This window comes from Nematolebias whitei, chromosome 3 (genome assembly GCF_014905685.2).
Source record: "Nematolebias whitei isolate Nwh7 chromosome 3, NemWhi1, whole genome shotgun sequence".
NCBI classification, from domain to species: Eukaryota; Metazoa; Chordata; class Actinopteri; order Cyprinodontiformes; family Rivulidae; genus Nematolebias; species Nematolebias whitei.
In genome coordinates, this window is record NC_056500.1 from 23,661,266 (window position 1) to 23,675,998 (window position 14,733).

Here is a 14,733-nt window from a genome sequence, read left to right on the forward strand (position 1 = left end):
AAAAAAAAATCTTTACAAACTTCTGTGTGAAATGTACAGACGGGTTTAAAACGAACCAGAGCTGCTAGGTGGTGGGTTTGACTGAACTGATGTCGGTTATGAGGACTAGCAGCTCCTGCAGTTTGTCTTGCAGCCACGGTGGAGGCGTTTCTGTCGTGCTGGTGTTTCCTTCTTTTAGAGCTTGAAGGCCTTTCAAAGCACTGTGAGCTGTCTGGATGTAGCAGCTGTACTCCTCCTCTGTGCTGGTGTCCTGTCGAGCTTTCTTTGGACATGGCTTAAAGGGGAGGGGGGGACATAATTACAGAAAAAATATTAATCAGTCTTTTTAAATAAATGACTGATTGCACTTTAATTTTTCTTAAGGCAATTTAAACTAGATAAATTGCATTTCCTGTGAAAATGCTGTGTGAATACTTATTGCTGAAGAACTTACTGAAAAACAAATGAAATTTGTAAAAAAAAAGAAAAAAGCAGAGTTTAAGTTTAAATGGAAGAACAAGCCTAAATTAGCAGAAGAAAGCAGAAAGAGCACATATTTGCTGAATTAGGTTTAAATTAGCAGAAAATAGCACAAAAATTAGTAAATTAGCAAAAAAAATAGCTTAAAAGGCAGAAAGAAGCTTAAACTACCAGTAGGAAGTGGAAAGAGCTGAAATGAGCTCCAAAAATGTGGAATTAGCTGAAATATCAGGTAAAGCTGAAACTAGACAAAAAAATCTGAAAGGAACTTCAGCATAAATTACCATAAAGAAGTTAATTAGGTTGAAAATAGCAAAAATTACCACGAAAAACATGAATTCATCAGAAAACGGGCTAAAAAAAAAGATAGAACAAGCTGAAATTAGCAGAAGAAAGCAGAACACGTTTGCCCAATTAGGCTGAAAGAAAAAGAAATGAGCACAAAGTGGAAATTATCTGAAAAACTATTAAATTAGCAACCAAAAAAAACCAGCAGAAAGAAGCTTAAATTGCCATAAAGAAGTGGAGAAAGCACAATTAGGCTGAAAAAAATAATACCGAGTACAAAAAATGTGAAATTAGTTGAAAAAGCTAAAAAAATTGCCTAAAATCTGCTACTGGTAAATGCTGAAATACAAGTTTAAGCTTACAGAAATAGGCTGAACGGAGCAAAACAAGCTGAACTTGGTAGAAATAATTTAGAAGAAGCAGAAAAATGTGGTGGTTAGCAGAAAGAATCTGAAAGGAGCACGAAACAGCTGAAAGTAGCTGAAAAAATGCTTAAATTTGTACACGGCAGCTGAAATAAGCTGAACCAGAACAAAATGTGAAAGGAGCAGTAAAAGGTTGTAAACAGCTCTGAAGGATGGAAAATGAGCTCAATTCATTTTCTATGAGAAAAAAACTGGCAGAAAAGCTTTCAAAAAGTTCAAGTTGCACCAGTACCAAAAGTCATAGCACCCTTCTGAACGAGCTGAACATTTTGATTTAATATTTGTTGAAATAGAATGAAAATTGTGGTACGAGAAAGATGGATCACAACAGTGTGAATGCTTCATAAGAATTCACATAATAACCCACTTAATCTCAAAACTATAAATGTATAAGCCAGTTAAAATGAGCTAAAGTCATACAGTTGTATTTCATGGGAAACCTACTGAAAAACACTGAGCAGTGGTTCTTTGGTTACGTTTCATTCAAGCAGGTTCTGTTTCACTACCAACAAGTGTTTAAATGGGTTTCAGTTACACCTGTGTGTTTAAGGAGGGGCAGACTTCAGCTGAATTTAACCCACCTCAGAGTTTGTGAGGCCTTCAGCGTCAGCAGCCTGTTTGTTGGAAACCGTTTCTTTGCTTTCTTGCATTTCGTTGTGTTCTTTGATTACTGCGGCCTCCTCTTTGAGTCTCAGGAGCCGGGACTCTGCATCTTCCTGTACATTCAGAGTCTACAAAAAACTGGAGTCATTATTTGTTGTTGCTGAAGCAGATCCTCGTCACGTTGTGTTCATTTTGCCTACCTTGCTGAGGTAATTGACTACTTTGGTTTTTGTTTCTTCCACACACAAACTCTGGGAAATAACCTCTTCGTGGTTCGTATTCTTAAGCAGAGGAGGGACATGTTTAGTGTATGTTCAGACTTGAACATAGCCATTACATTTGAAGGAACAGCATCAGTTGTGTTTTTGCCGTACCTCTGCAAAGTATGAGAAGGCCTCCAGGGCGTGCTGATGAATCAGCCAGGACTTCTCAGCCAGAAGGACTCTGAAAAGGCTGCTCAGCCTGGGAACAATCTGACTCTGAAACAAAAACATATGACACTAAAATAAAATGATGGTTTCTAGTGTAGCGGATAAGTTAAGAAGGCGCAAGACATAAATGTCACCAACTAAACACTAGGAAAGACAGAAGGTAATAAAATGGATTTGTAATAGTTCAATAGTTTCATTACCTGATTGTCTAGAGGGATAAAGATCTTTCCGAGGGATGAGAGAAACTCCAGAGCAGCCAGCAGCAGATGATCAGCACATTTGTAAGAGACCACAGCATCCACACATAACACTGCCTGAAAGAGTAACCAGCGTCAAACCTAATTCTTTCTTCAGCTGCTGAGCTGTAAACACTAAAGTTTACCTGACGTATGACGCGAGGCTCAGTGTTTTTCACTAAAATGGCCGTTGTTGACAGCAGGAGCTGCAGCGTGTGCTGAAGCACAGGTTGGGTCTGCACCTGAGTGCAAGTTGGAGATAACGGTCTACCACTGTATGACTTGATTCAGTGTGCTTGTGTGTAAACTGTGTTCTCACCTGATCAGGACTCATTCGTGACCACAGCTGTGTGATCACCTTCACCGCAGACAACACACACTGTTCTCCAGGAGATGGATGCCCTCGTAGCACTGACAGGAGGGATAACAGCGCAGCGTTCTGGCAACAAGAGACACATTGTAAATAAAACTCATTTTACTTTTCATTTCAAAGTTCCGGAGCGGCACGGTGGAGCAGTTGATAGAGCTGCCACCTCTCAGCGAGAAGGTTGCTGACTCAAATCCCGGCCGGGAACCTTTCTGGGTGGAGTTTGCAGATTTTCTCCGGGTGCTCCGGTTTCCTCCCACAGACTAAAAACATGCATGTTAGGCTGATTGGTAACTCTAAATGGTCCCTAGGTGTGAGTGAGAGAGTGAATGCTTGTTTGTCTTGTTTGTCTCTATGTGTCTCTGTCCAGGGTGTCCCCCGCCTCTCGCAGTGATAGCTAGATATGGGCACCAGTCACCCCCGTGACCCAAAAAGGAAGAAGCGGGTAAAGATAATGGATGGATTTCATATTTCCACCCTGTCTCCTTGTATGGTTTTGTTTCAGCAATTAATACTGGAAAAGGGTGACTGATGGCTGCAGCACTATCTGAGTGGAGGAACCTAACAGTTCTGATCTAGAGACATGTACAAATAATTACACATTTATACTGCAATAAGACCTTTTTAGATAAACCTTATAGATCATTTTTTCATTCAACCTTTATTTAGACAGATTAATCACATTGAGCCTCGGGGACTCATTTACCTGTTTAAACAAAGGTCTTTCAATTCATGCTTTTGAGACACCTTCAGAACACTAGATGTCTGAACTGCAAAACTTCCTGAGTACTACAGTCGATGAAACAAGTCACTGGACGTCTGACAGACTGGTCTGAAATTGAATCAACTTTTATAAACAAGGACATGACCCATCCGTTTTCTTGATTTATTCGGTATGAGTCAACAAACTGGCCTTGGTGCACATGGACTCCTTACGCGGTCTGAGAAATCTATTAAACCCCATGACGCTGCATAACTGAGAATATTCTCACCACTTTGTCCATCTGTCCAAGCTTGTATCCTCCATCTTGCCAATCAGTTAGCACCTTTTGAGCGAGGCCAATCATTTCTGCCTGCACATGGAGGTAAGTGTCCTGCGAAAGAGCTCTGAAGAGGACATGACGCCACACTGGAAGGTTCTCCACCTTTGACGGGGGGAAACGAGCCACCAGCTCCATCTGAGAAAAGAAAAACATTTGTTTACTCTTCTCCAAGTCTGTGCTCCTACTTTGTGTATTTATTTAGAATTTGAATTATTAAAACCTTTCTTGTTAAAAATAAAAATTAAAAAGCTGACAAAGTAATCTCATCAGAATATATTGAACATATTTATCGAGTCATAAAATCAGTTGTCATTGAAAAATCAAAATGAAACTTTCTGTTTCTGGTATTAGCTGTAAATTCTTTGACTGTAAAAGTGAATTGTTTAAATCTAACAAGGTTATTTCAGGTCCTCTGGATGGAGGAGGACCAGACTTAACCTTGTTAGATTTTTCTACCTGGATTATTGAGCAAGCATCAGGACTTAAATTGTGCAAAGCGTGTTTCTATATAGATCAGCTGAATGTACTGATACCACTCAGCAGGTAGAGTCTGCAGATAAACTAACCCAACTTACAAACATCCTGTCAAAACACCAACCAGAGCGGTGTCAACGATAAGAGTTCCCATGCTTGCAGGAGTGCGCTAGGGACTCAACTGTCTAACACTTAAACAAGCAAAAAAAAAAACATGAACATTATTTACTACTTGTTATAAAACAGTCATGCATGTTAGGCTGATTGGTAACTCTAAATTGTCCCTAGGTGTGAATGAGCGTGTGAATGAGTGGTTGTTTGTCTCATTTGTCTCCATGTGTCCCTGTGATGGACTGGAGACCTGTCCAGGGTGTACCCCGCCTCTTGCAGTGACTGCTGGATATGGGCACCAGTGACCCCCGTGACCCGAAAAGGAAGAAGTGGGTAAAGATGATTGATTGATGGATGGATGGATGGATTGATGGATTGATTGATTGATTGATTGATTGATTGATTGATGGATTGGTTGATTGATTGATTGATTGATTGATTGATTGATTGATGGATTGATGGATTGATGGATGGATGGATGGATCTGAGGCTTAGTATTTAAACAGGTCTCATCAGTCCTTCCTGCCTGTATAAACTGTCCTTTCAAAGCTCGGGTTTCTGACCTGGTGGTTCGGAGTCATGAGAAACACCATGCGTTTCAGCAGCAGTCCCAGGTGGAGCAGCTGGTAACTCTCAGTGGTGCATGCTTTCACCTGGAGGAGAACAGAAGGCAGCAGATAATGTGAGTGTGAGGGCTCAAACCTAGTAAAGACATTAAGTATAAATTCTTTGTTCCTACGCACCATCTGAGTAATGAGGTGGACGTGATGTAGGCAAAGTTCTGCTGTCCCATAACTGTAAAAATAGACAAAAACCACAAGTTGATAAAGCATGCCTGAAAAGGTCATCGTCCTTATTAAAACATTTCTGCAGAGTTTGCAAGTTGCAACAAAAACTTTAACCCATTAGAATGGCATGTTATATGTCAATAAATTATAAATTATGGACTGATATTTGAACAACACAATATATTTGAACTAATTAAACAAAATCTTGTATCTGTTTGTCATTTTTAAAACACGTTTTAAACATCCACAATGCTGTATGGAAAAGGTGAACATAGCTGCTTCAAAAGCTACTTAGAGCCAGATAAGATCAGGAGCCATGACATGAAAGCAAATGTGTGAATAATCAGTTGTTTTTCTCCATATTTAAAAGGTAACAAAGTTTGTTGCACATATCAAGTCTAAAGTCAGCTTAAGAAAAATGTCTTAATCCTGGACCAACACAGGTGCTGCAGGCAGGACTGTGCTGCTGACAGAATCACAATGCTAACAGGACCATGCTACAAACAAGACCACGCTGCTAACAGGACCACGCTGCTGACAGAATCACAATGCTAACAGGACCATGCTACAAGCAAGACCACGCTGCTAACAGGACCACACTGCTAACAGGACCACGCTGCTAACAGGTTCACGCTACTGACAGGACCATGTTGCTAACAGGACCACGCTGGTAACAGGTCCACGCTGCTGACAGGACCATGTTGCTAACAGGACCACGCTGCTGACAGGACCATGTTGCTAACAGGACCATGTTGCTAACAGGACCATGTTGCTAACAGGACCATACTGCTGACAGGACCATGTTGCTGACAGGACCACGCTGCTGACAGGACCATGTTGCTAACAGGACCATGTTGCTAACAGGACCATGCTGCTGACAGGACCACGCTGTTGACAGGACCATGCTGCTGACAGGACCATGCTGCTGACAGGACCACGCTGCTGACAGGACCATGCTACAAACAAGACCACGCTGCTAACAGGACCATGCTGCTGACAGGACCATGTTGCTGACAGGACCATACTGCTGACAGGACCATGTTGCTGACAGGACCATACTGCTGACAGGACCATGCTGCTGACAAGACCACGCTGCTGACAGGTCCACGCTGCTAACAGGACCACGTTGCTGACAGGACAACGCTGCTGACAGGACCACGTTGCTGACAGGACCACGTTGCTGACAGGACCATGTTGCTGACAGGACAACGCTGTTGACAGGACCACGCTGCTGACAGGACCACGCTGCTGACAAGACCAAGCTGCTGACAGGACCACACTGCTGACAGGACCACGCTGCTGACAGGACCATGTTGCTAACAGGACCATACTGCTGACAGGTCCATACTGCTGACAGGTCCATGCTGCTGACAGGTCCACGCTGCTGACAGGACCATGCTGCTGACAGGACCACGCTGCTGACAGGACTATACTGCTAAGGCATATGTGTCAAACTCAAGGCTCGGGAGCCAAATGTGGCTCTCGATGACATCTTATCCGGCCCCCAAGATGATATTTTAAATGTAAAATACTTTTATCACTTTAATTTATTTCAGTAATATTTGATTATGATGTCAAAAGTGCAACAGAGAACGTCAAATGAGACCAATCAAACTCTTGATGAGGAACCTGCAACCAAGAAAAGATGTTGGGTATCTAACTGGAGTTAATGTAGATTCTGAAACCAGCCCTTAGTTTGAATAGGGTTTTAATTTTGGCCCCCTTTTGTGAGTGAGTTCGACACCCCTGTGCTTAGGGAACCTCACTGCTAACAGAGCCAGTCTGCTAGCAGGACCATGCTGCTAACAGTGTTTGTAACACTATGTTTTTATTTTAATCGTTTTTTTATTGTTATATTGTTGTCTGTACTCTATATGTTGTCTGTCTAAAACAAGTCTCTTGAAAATGAGTCTTTGTGACTCACTGAGACTACCTGTATAAATAAAGGTTAAATTAAAAAAATAAAAATTACAGTTTACAATAAGTTTTCATAATGAAAATATTTTTTCCAAGATATATTTAAAGCTGAATGAAGATGGAAAAAAAAATCAAAAAACTTGAGTAAACACCTAAAGATTGATCAACGAACAATATGGTAGTCTGTTGACAGATTTAAAGAGAGGGCATACAACACATCATACACCTGTCGACAAACTATTATATAATAATTTATAGCAAAGTCCTGGACAAACAAAACCCTTGCATTACATTTTACCTTGATTTGTGACCTTGGAGCTGAGGTGATGAGAAGTGTGTGACATTCTGTAGGGTGATGATGCATAGGTGTATGAAGTTTTGTTAAATTATGTTGAGCGGATCAGAAGTTATGGGCAGGACAAGAGAAAGTTTACCGACGTACTGATGGAGACTATACACAATACATCCCGCCTTCAACAGGCATATAACAATGTAAAAATTTTACATTTGTGAAGAATAAAAACACAGCAGCACATTAACATTAAACCCTTTGGTCAAACATGAAGCAAACTGGAGGAGGAATGGTTTGGAGCCATAACTGTTTCATCGGTTTAGATGTCATTTAAGTGTAATGAAAACAGAGATCTGATTTGAAGAAGACAAGTTCACCGCTGGACCACTGAAACTTTATCACGCCTCGCTCTCACCGTGACGTAAAGCACCAGACATCCGTTGCCAGTAAAGCTGTTGGAGTATCAGCCTGCAACACTGCATCAACCAAACAGCGTTCCTGAAAGAGAGATAAAAGGCGTGTGGGAAATTACACAGACAAGAACTGGAGATAAACAACACAAAGAAGAAAAAAACATTAGATAAAAATTTAACTAACAAAAACCGAAAGTGAAATTACTTACTTTGAATGAGAGGATATCCTGAATCAAAACACCATAGAATTTAGAGAGCCAAAGTAAATAAATTATTAGAAATTAGCCCCCACCTTGTACTGTGTTTTATATCCAGACCCTAAATCAACGTTAAGGCAAAATTTGTCTAATTTCCATTAAAGACAGAGAAGTCTTTAGGAGGTAAATAACTGCTGGAGTTCAAAGCTATTATCTGCGGCTCAAAGAAGAAACTGTTTTCATGGTGACCCAATCAAAATTTTTAAAAAAAATGTAGTTTTACTGAACTATTTTTACTCAATATTATTTTCCCCTAAATGCCTTTAGGCTTAGAATAAAATCAGATAAAAATCAAAAATAAATGCAACTCCACAAATATTGCATACGGTCTAAAAGATGTGATTGTGTGTGTAGAACATACAAGCACGGGAAAGAACGCAGGAGGGAGCACAGCCACGCTGGCACACAGCTGCACACAGATGTGGTGGTGCAGTGTGACCTGGACCTGGGGCTGACCCTTCAACATCACCCCTGGCAGCAGCACTGGTACCTTACGCTCAGTATAGCATCGTCGGAAACTAATAAAGATAGCTTTGTAGAGAGGAAGCCTGGAGGGAAAAAGAGCAGAAGAGAAAACTCTGACAAATGGCCAAGATAAACTCTGACTCACTACAACTGATAAGAAACAGATCATCAGATTTATACTTAGCATCAAATGATGCATGTTTGTGTTGCTCGACCCGTTTGACTCCATGTGTATTGATATATACATATTTGCACAATGCCATGTTTATAACAGACCTTAAAATGTTAAACTCTGTTCAGTGTTAATATAATATCATTAATCATAATTTGAATAATTATAGTAAAACTGACATTTACGCATCAAAATCATCTAATCACCTATGGCCTTATTATGAGGGATGTGTGTGATATAACACTTTAAATATCTGAATTCTGACAATGAAATCTGTTGTCACCTGGGTGAGTCTTCTGAGAACTGGCTGCCAGAGTACCAAAGCTGCTGGACGTCTTCTGGTTGGTCAGCTAGATGTTCTAAGATGCTCACCAGGAGGCAACACAGAGGAAGCTCCTGTTCAGGACTCAACACTGCAGCAAAAAGGTCAAAGTTTTATAGATCAAGCAAAAATCACTACCAGGATTTATTTATTTTTTGTTATTGAGGACGGTTTGACTTTCTCAAAATACATCATAAAAAATGTCAAATGACCAATGCTTATTTTTCTTCGCTGCTTGATTTGTTTGCAAGATTTTATGATGCAGTTTTTATAAGCCTTAAACTTTAAAATGACCATATTTTACTAAATAATTGCCATTCATTTACTGATAATGTATAAAAAAAACACCTGTCAATATCTGTCCCAATGGTAACTACAAATAACTACTGTTAAACGTTTCAACTCACGCAGATCCGGCTGGAGCGCAGCTTCAGCAAAAGGTCTGAGAGGCAGCAGCTGGAGCAGGAAGGCATTCATGGGAACCAGAGCTGCTGCATTCAGCTCCCCAGAAAGGGCAGCAGACAACACTGGAGCACTCAAACTGGGAGGGAACTCACTGAAAGAAATCAGAGTTGTCCTCATAATCAGAAACATAAACCACAGGATAAAATATGAGCTGAGATTGGCCTCTAAACATACAAGCAAACCACCCGTACCTGATGATCTGCAGGTAAAGATGGAGAAAGTTGCTGCAGTACTTGGTCAGAAAATATTTAAATTCCTGGCAAAGGATAAAAAAATCAAAATGTCAGTTAAAAGCATTTCCCAAAGTAGACAAATTTAAATCACAAGTGGCTACAGAGAAATAGATTTTAAAACCTTTATGTAATGAACCAAAGTGTTGGCAAAAAATCTGCACATCTTTGCAGTTTTCTGGAACAGCTTGTATTCTGGGATTGGTGTCGACTCCTGAAAAGACAGTATACTTTTTACCTCGCACTAACAACGGTTATTATTTGCAGACAAAGGTTAAAAACACAGGAAATATATAAATAAGTGTTATTTATGTAGAAGCCAGTTAAGAACTCTTAAGAGTATCGAACAAGACTGAGCCAAGTCCTCTGGTCTTCGTCCACAGGACCAGACTCAACCGTGTTAGGTTCATCTACCTGGATTATTGAGCAGCGTCAGGACAATTATTAGAGTAAGAATCGCTGTTTATAATGTCAAAACGTGTGAAGTCAGTAAAAAAATGTATAGTGCTCAACAGTATTCATACAATTGTGTTTAAAAATGATCAGTATGTAAAAATGAGTCAATAAAATCTATGAATAGATGTGCTTTGTCTTTATCTTAAAAAAAAAACAAAAAAAAAAACAATTGGCGCTTTCCTACCTGTAAATCATCTTGTTTAATTTGTCCAGCCAGTTCCACACAGTTGTGGAAAGACGCCACCAAGTTGTCACACAGACTGCTGACGATGTCACCATGATGCAGATGCTCCTCCACCAGGGACTGATACTTCAGACTCTGTCTAAACCAAGTAAAAATACTAAAATATAGAAACATATGTGGATTTAACATTTTGCAAAGAAGAATATCTGAACAATAAAGACTTACTTGATGAGGAACTTCCAGGTGTTTGCATGCAGTGCCATGTCCAGGCTGGAGATGACAGAGCAGATATCCAGAAGACTATGAATTACTGCAAAATATGAATATGTTAATGAAGTTTGTTTTAATAAAGTCAGGAATCTGAACACATTTAAATAAATGCTTAATCATTTCCAGTGCTGCAATGAAAAGAGAAATGAACAGAATTAATATTTTTAAATGTAGTAAATAAATACTGTATTTTCCGTCGTATAAGTCGCAGTTTATTATGCATAGATCTGTCAGTCCTGCGACTTCTACGTCATAGCGACATACACTTTTTTTTCCCATTATTCATAACGCAATTTTTGACTGACGCTTTAAGTTTCGAAGCAAGCTTTTTTCCACACCATGTGAACTGTACAGGGAGAAAAGAGTGCAGCCATTATTCTTCTGGGCTGTGGTGGTGACGCTCTGGAGCATTTCTCCTCTACTTTGTGCACTTGGACAACCACACACCGTAAAGTTTACAGTAAAAGACATCAGTTGTGAGGGGTAGTTGTTCTAAAATGCCCACAGTAAGTGCAGTCTTTGCTGATGATGGGTTTAGTGTTGCTGCGCCATGCCCATGACAGGTTGTCTTGAACAAAAGCCAACAGTTTGAGACCCTCCACACAGTTCCCTCTGATAAACAGGGTAGAATGTCCATTCTCTTCCTTCTAAAATTTACGACCAGCTCTTTCCTCTTTGAGGAGTTTAAGACCAGGCTGTTCTGTTCACCAAACATAAGAAGGCATAAATCAGCATACCTGTAACAACATTGAAGATGACCTCCTCTGAGGCACGACTGTCCAAACAAATCTTGTCCAGGAGCTCTAAAAGACCTTTCTGTAGGGAATAGGCCTCCTTGAAGAGCCCTTGCAGCAGATCTGCGACCAGCGACAGGCGGCCACAGTAAACCACCTCACTATCCTGCAGACAGCATACAACGCACGGCCACCTATTTTCATTTAAGCTATTTAAACAAGGCATTCCTCTGTAAATCAGTTTGCAGCTGGTTTTACAAAAATGTTTTTGATAACTGATATGATCTTATTTTTTTTTTTTCTTTTGCATCTAACTCAAAGAAAACCAAAGGAATGACTCCACAGTAAACTTGAAGATTTATAAATGGAAAAAAACTTTGTATTTTTATATGACGACTTCTTTTCAAAACATTAGTTGGAGCAAACAAACCTTGCAGTGCTGAAATGTATCTCTAAGGACTTTCAGGATACAAGTTGGTAAAGAGCGAATAGCATCCAAGTCAGGGGCTTCTTCAAACGAGCCAACATGACGCACACAAGCAAAAAGCGTATCAATTAACTGCATCATTCCCTGAAAACAATAACAAAGACTTAAAATATCAGCGGAAAGAAAAGGGAGAATATGAACAGTTTACTAATGACATACAGTACCTATAGAAAATATTTTCCTAAGTTCCCTCAGTATAAGTTTTAAACACACCTGCAGAATGTTCCTCAGCGAAGCACACAGCTCAGTGTTTTGACTTGAGAGGCCGCCAACCTGATTAGTTATTTCTGTCATCATGCTGCTAAACATTGTCACTGTCTGCAGAAATTTGTCAGATAGAGAATAAATACAATTATTAAGACAGCTTCACATTTTAAACTAAGTAATGTTAAACACAGCAATAATTCACAAGTACACAATTATTCATCATTAATTTATTTGACCACAAAACCAATCCTTGATAGGACAAAAAGACCATGCGATCTCTTGTTCCCCCCTCAGAAAAGCTCTTTAAAATATAAGCAGCTAAAAGTATAGAGTTACAGTGATAATCTTAGATTTTGGACGGTTTGGTGGTTGTGAGACACTCTCCAAATCTCCTAGCTAAAATATCAGTGTCCTAAGAGAAGATAAATAAAATAATAACGTTAAATAAATAAATAACATTTATTGTAATTTTATTTCTTTTTCAGTCTTTATTTTATTCAATCTAGTCGCCTTTGTAAAAAGTCCTTGGGTTGCCTGAATAGGGCTATACAATGTATTATAATTTATTTATTATTAATATTATTAATAATAAACTGATTATTATTATTATCCTCCAGCTTGCTTTCAGTAAGAGCATCTGAAAATTGGTTATCACATAGCCCAACTTGAGATGATTCCTTTTACATCGAAACACAAACATAAAATAAGCCAGTTAATAGTTTCATGCATGACATTCTCATTTTGAATGAAGGTTGTTCATAAAGTTTTTGATAATAGCTCATTAAGAAAATGTGGATTTCTCATTTTTACCTTTGGTAAAATCTTGGAGAAGCATTCATCTTCCAGCTCTGACAAACCAATATGTGGGAGGAACAGGTCTGTAATTATCTTCAGTATACCTGTGGGATTGTTTACATATAAGTCACATTAGATTCTTAAATATCTTTAATACATAAAATCAGCCTGTGTTATTGTTTGTTTAAAACAATGAGGCAAATGAGACACTTACGTATATGAGCATCCCAGCTGTCTGATTCAAAATGCAAAGAGTACAAGCAGTCAAGAAATAACAGAACATTTATTTTTATTTCAATATGCAAGTCTCAAATAATATTGGTAAATAAAGCACTAGCATTGGTGTGCATACTTTTTACATAATCTTAAACCATACATCATTAAAAGCTGGCATAGCACTGCATTATACAAAATGTTAAATACAAAATGAGGGCTGTGACTCATTACAAGTATCTTTTTTGAGAACAACAAAAAACATCTGAAAGGATATGGTGAGTTTGGGCAGGACAGACTTGAGCTCCTGGCGGCAGGTTTCCTGACTCCACTGCACCACCTCCTCCAGGAGAGAAGTCTGGGACATGATGGACACACCGGGGAGGGTCCGACTGCCTGTAAGTGCTGCAGAGACGGAAAGTTGGGAAACTGTGAGTGAATCACTCAAAACTATTAATTTCCGATTTATCAGTTTACTTTAGCGAACTGGCGCTGTCATTATTACGATCGGGTAAGGTTCCGACTAGCTAGAAGAAACTTTGCAGACGTTAGCTTTTGTATTTTGTTTCTTCGTGTTAGCATGAAGGACTAGCAGGGTATAAAAAAAGATAGCCTCTCTCTCACCTTGAATACAGAACAGGATCTTTTATCCACGGGGATACAATATTCTCACATTTCTATGAGTCAGTGTCTTTTAACTTTAACTTATATTAAAAGTAAAACGAGGACAGTTCACAGAGAAATAAATTGTGCGCCGCAGTACGAGTCGGATATGACGTTTGAACAAACGACGCGCTGATTGGTGGAAGTCAAAACGTCTGACCAATAAGAGAAGAGGAAACCGAAGAAGACGAAACGACGAGGGCAGAGAAGAAGTGTATGGAGGCTGGAATGTGACAAAATTAAATAAATAAATACATACTACTGTACTGCACATACATAATAATTAAATGCATCATTTAATTATTAAATACATCATTAAATATGCAATTAAATTATTGAATACACAATTAAATTATGAAATGTACTTTTTAAATTCTTTATTTCATCACATTCCATCCCCCACATAGGCAACTGTGGCGAAGGGCATATTTATAAAATTGTGTTTTTACTATTTCACGTCATCCATCCATCCATTATCTTTACCCGCTTATTCCATTTTGTGTCACGGGGGTCGCTGGTGCCCATGTCCAGCAATCACTGTGCGAGGGGCGGGGTACACCCTGGATGGGTCGCAAGTCCATCACAGGGACACATAGAGACAAACGAGACAAACAACCATTCACTCTCTCACTCACACCTAGGGACAATTTAGAGTTACCAATCAGCCTAACATGCATGGTTTTGGTCTGTGGGAGGAAACCGGAGCACCCGGAGAAAACCCACGCATGCACGGAGAGAACATGCAAACTCCACCCAGAAAGGCCCCTGGACCGGGATTTGAACCAAGGACCTGCTCGCTGAGAGGCAGCAGCTCTACCAGTTGCGCCACCGTGCTGCCTTTATTTCATGTCATGTGTTATGTAATTATTTATTTTGCACAATCACATTATTATTATTATTATTATTATTATTATTATTGTTGTTGTTGTTGTTGTTGTTGTTGTTGTTGTTGTTGTTGTTGTTGTT

At 39.5% G+C, this 14,733-nt stretch overlaps 1 protein-coding gene across 1 annotated transcript; it reads right to left on the reverse strand.

The window, feature by feature from the left end:
* Positions 1 to 64: 64 nt before the first annotated feature.
* c3h1orf112 (chromosome 3 C1orf112 homolog) lies at positions 65 to 12,201 on the reverse strand. The gene is made up of 21 exons (XM_037674693.1): positions 12,103 to 12,201; positions 11,833 to 11,973; positions 11,406 to 11,568; positions 10,624 to 10,708; positions 10,399 to 10,537; positions 9,883 to 9,972; positions 9,720 to 9,784; positions 9,471 to 9,619; positions 9,025 to 9,154; positions 8,466 to 8,652; positions 7,850 to 7,932; positions 5,181 to 5,232; positions 5,001 to 5,090; positions 3,802 to 3,987; positions 2,762 to 2,881; positions 2,589 to 2,684; positions 2,407 to 2,520; positions 2,150 to 2,254; positions 1,976 to 2,056; positions 1,754 to 1,903; positions 65 to 274 (listed from the first exon to the last, which is right to left on the reverse strand). The coding sequence occupies exons 1-21, from the start codon at positions 12,196 to 12,198 to the stop codon at positions 65 to 67; spliced, it is 2,532 nt and encodes an 843-aa protein (XP_037530621.1). The 5' UTR covers positions 12,199 to 12,201.
* Between the last annotated feature and the right edge of the window lie 2,532 nt (positions 12,202 to 14,733).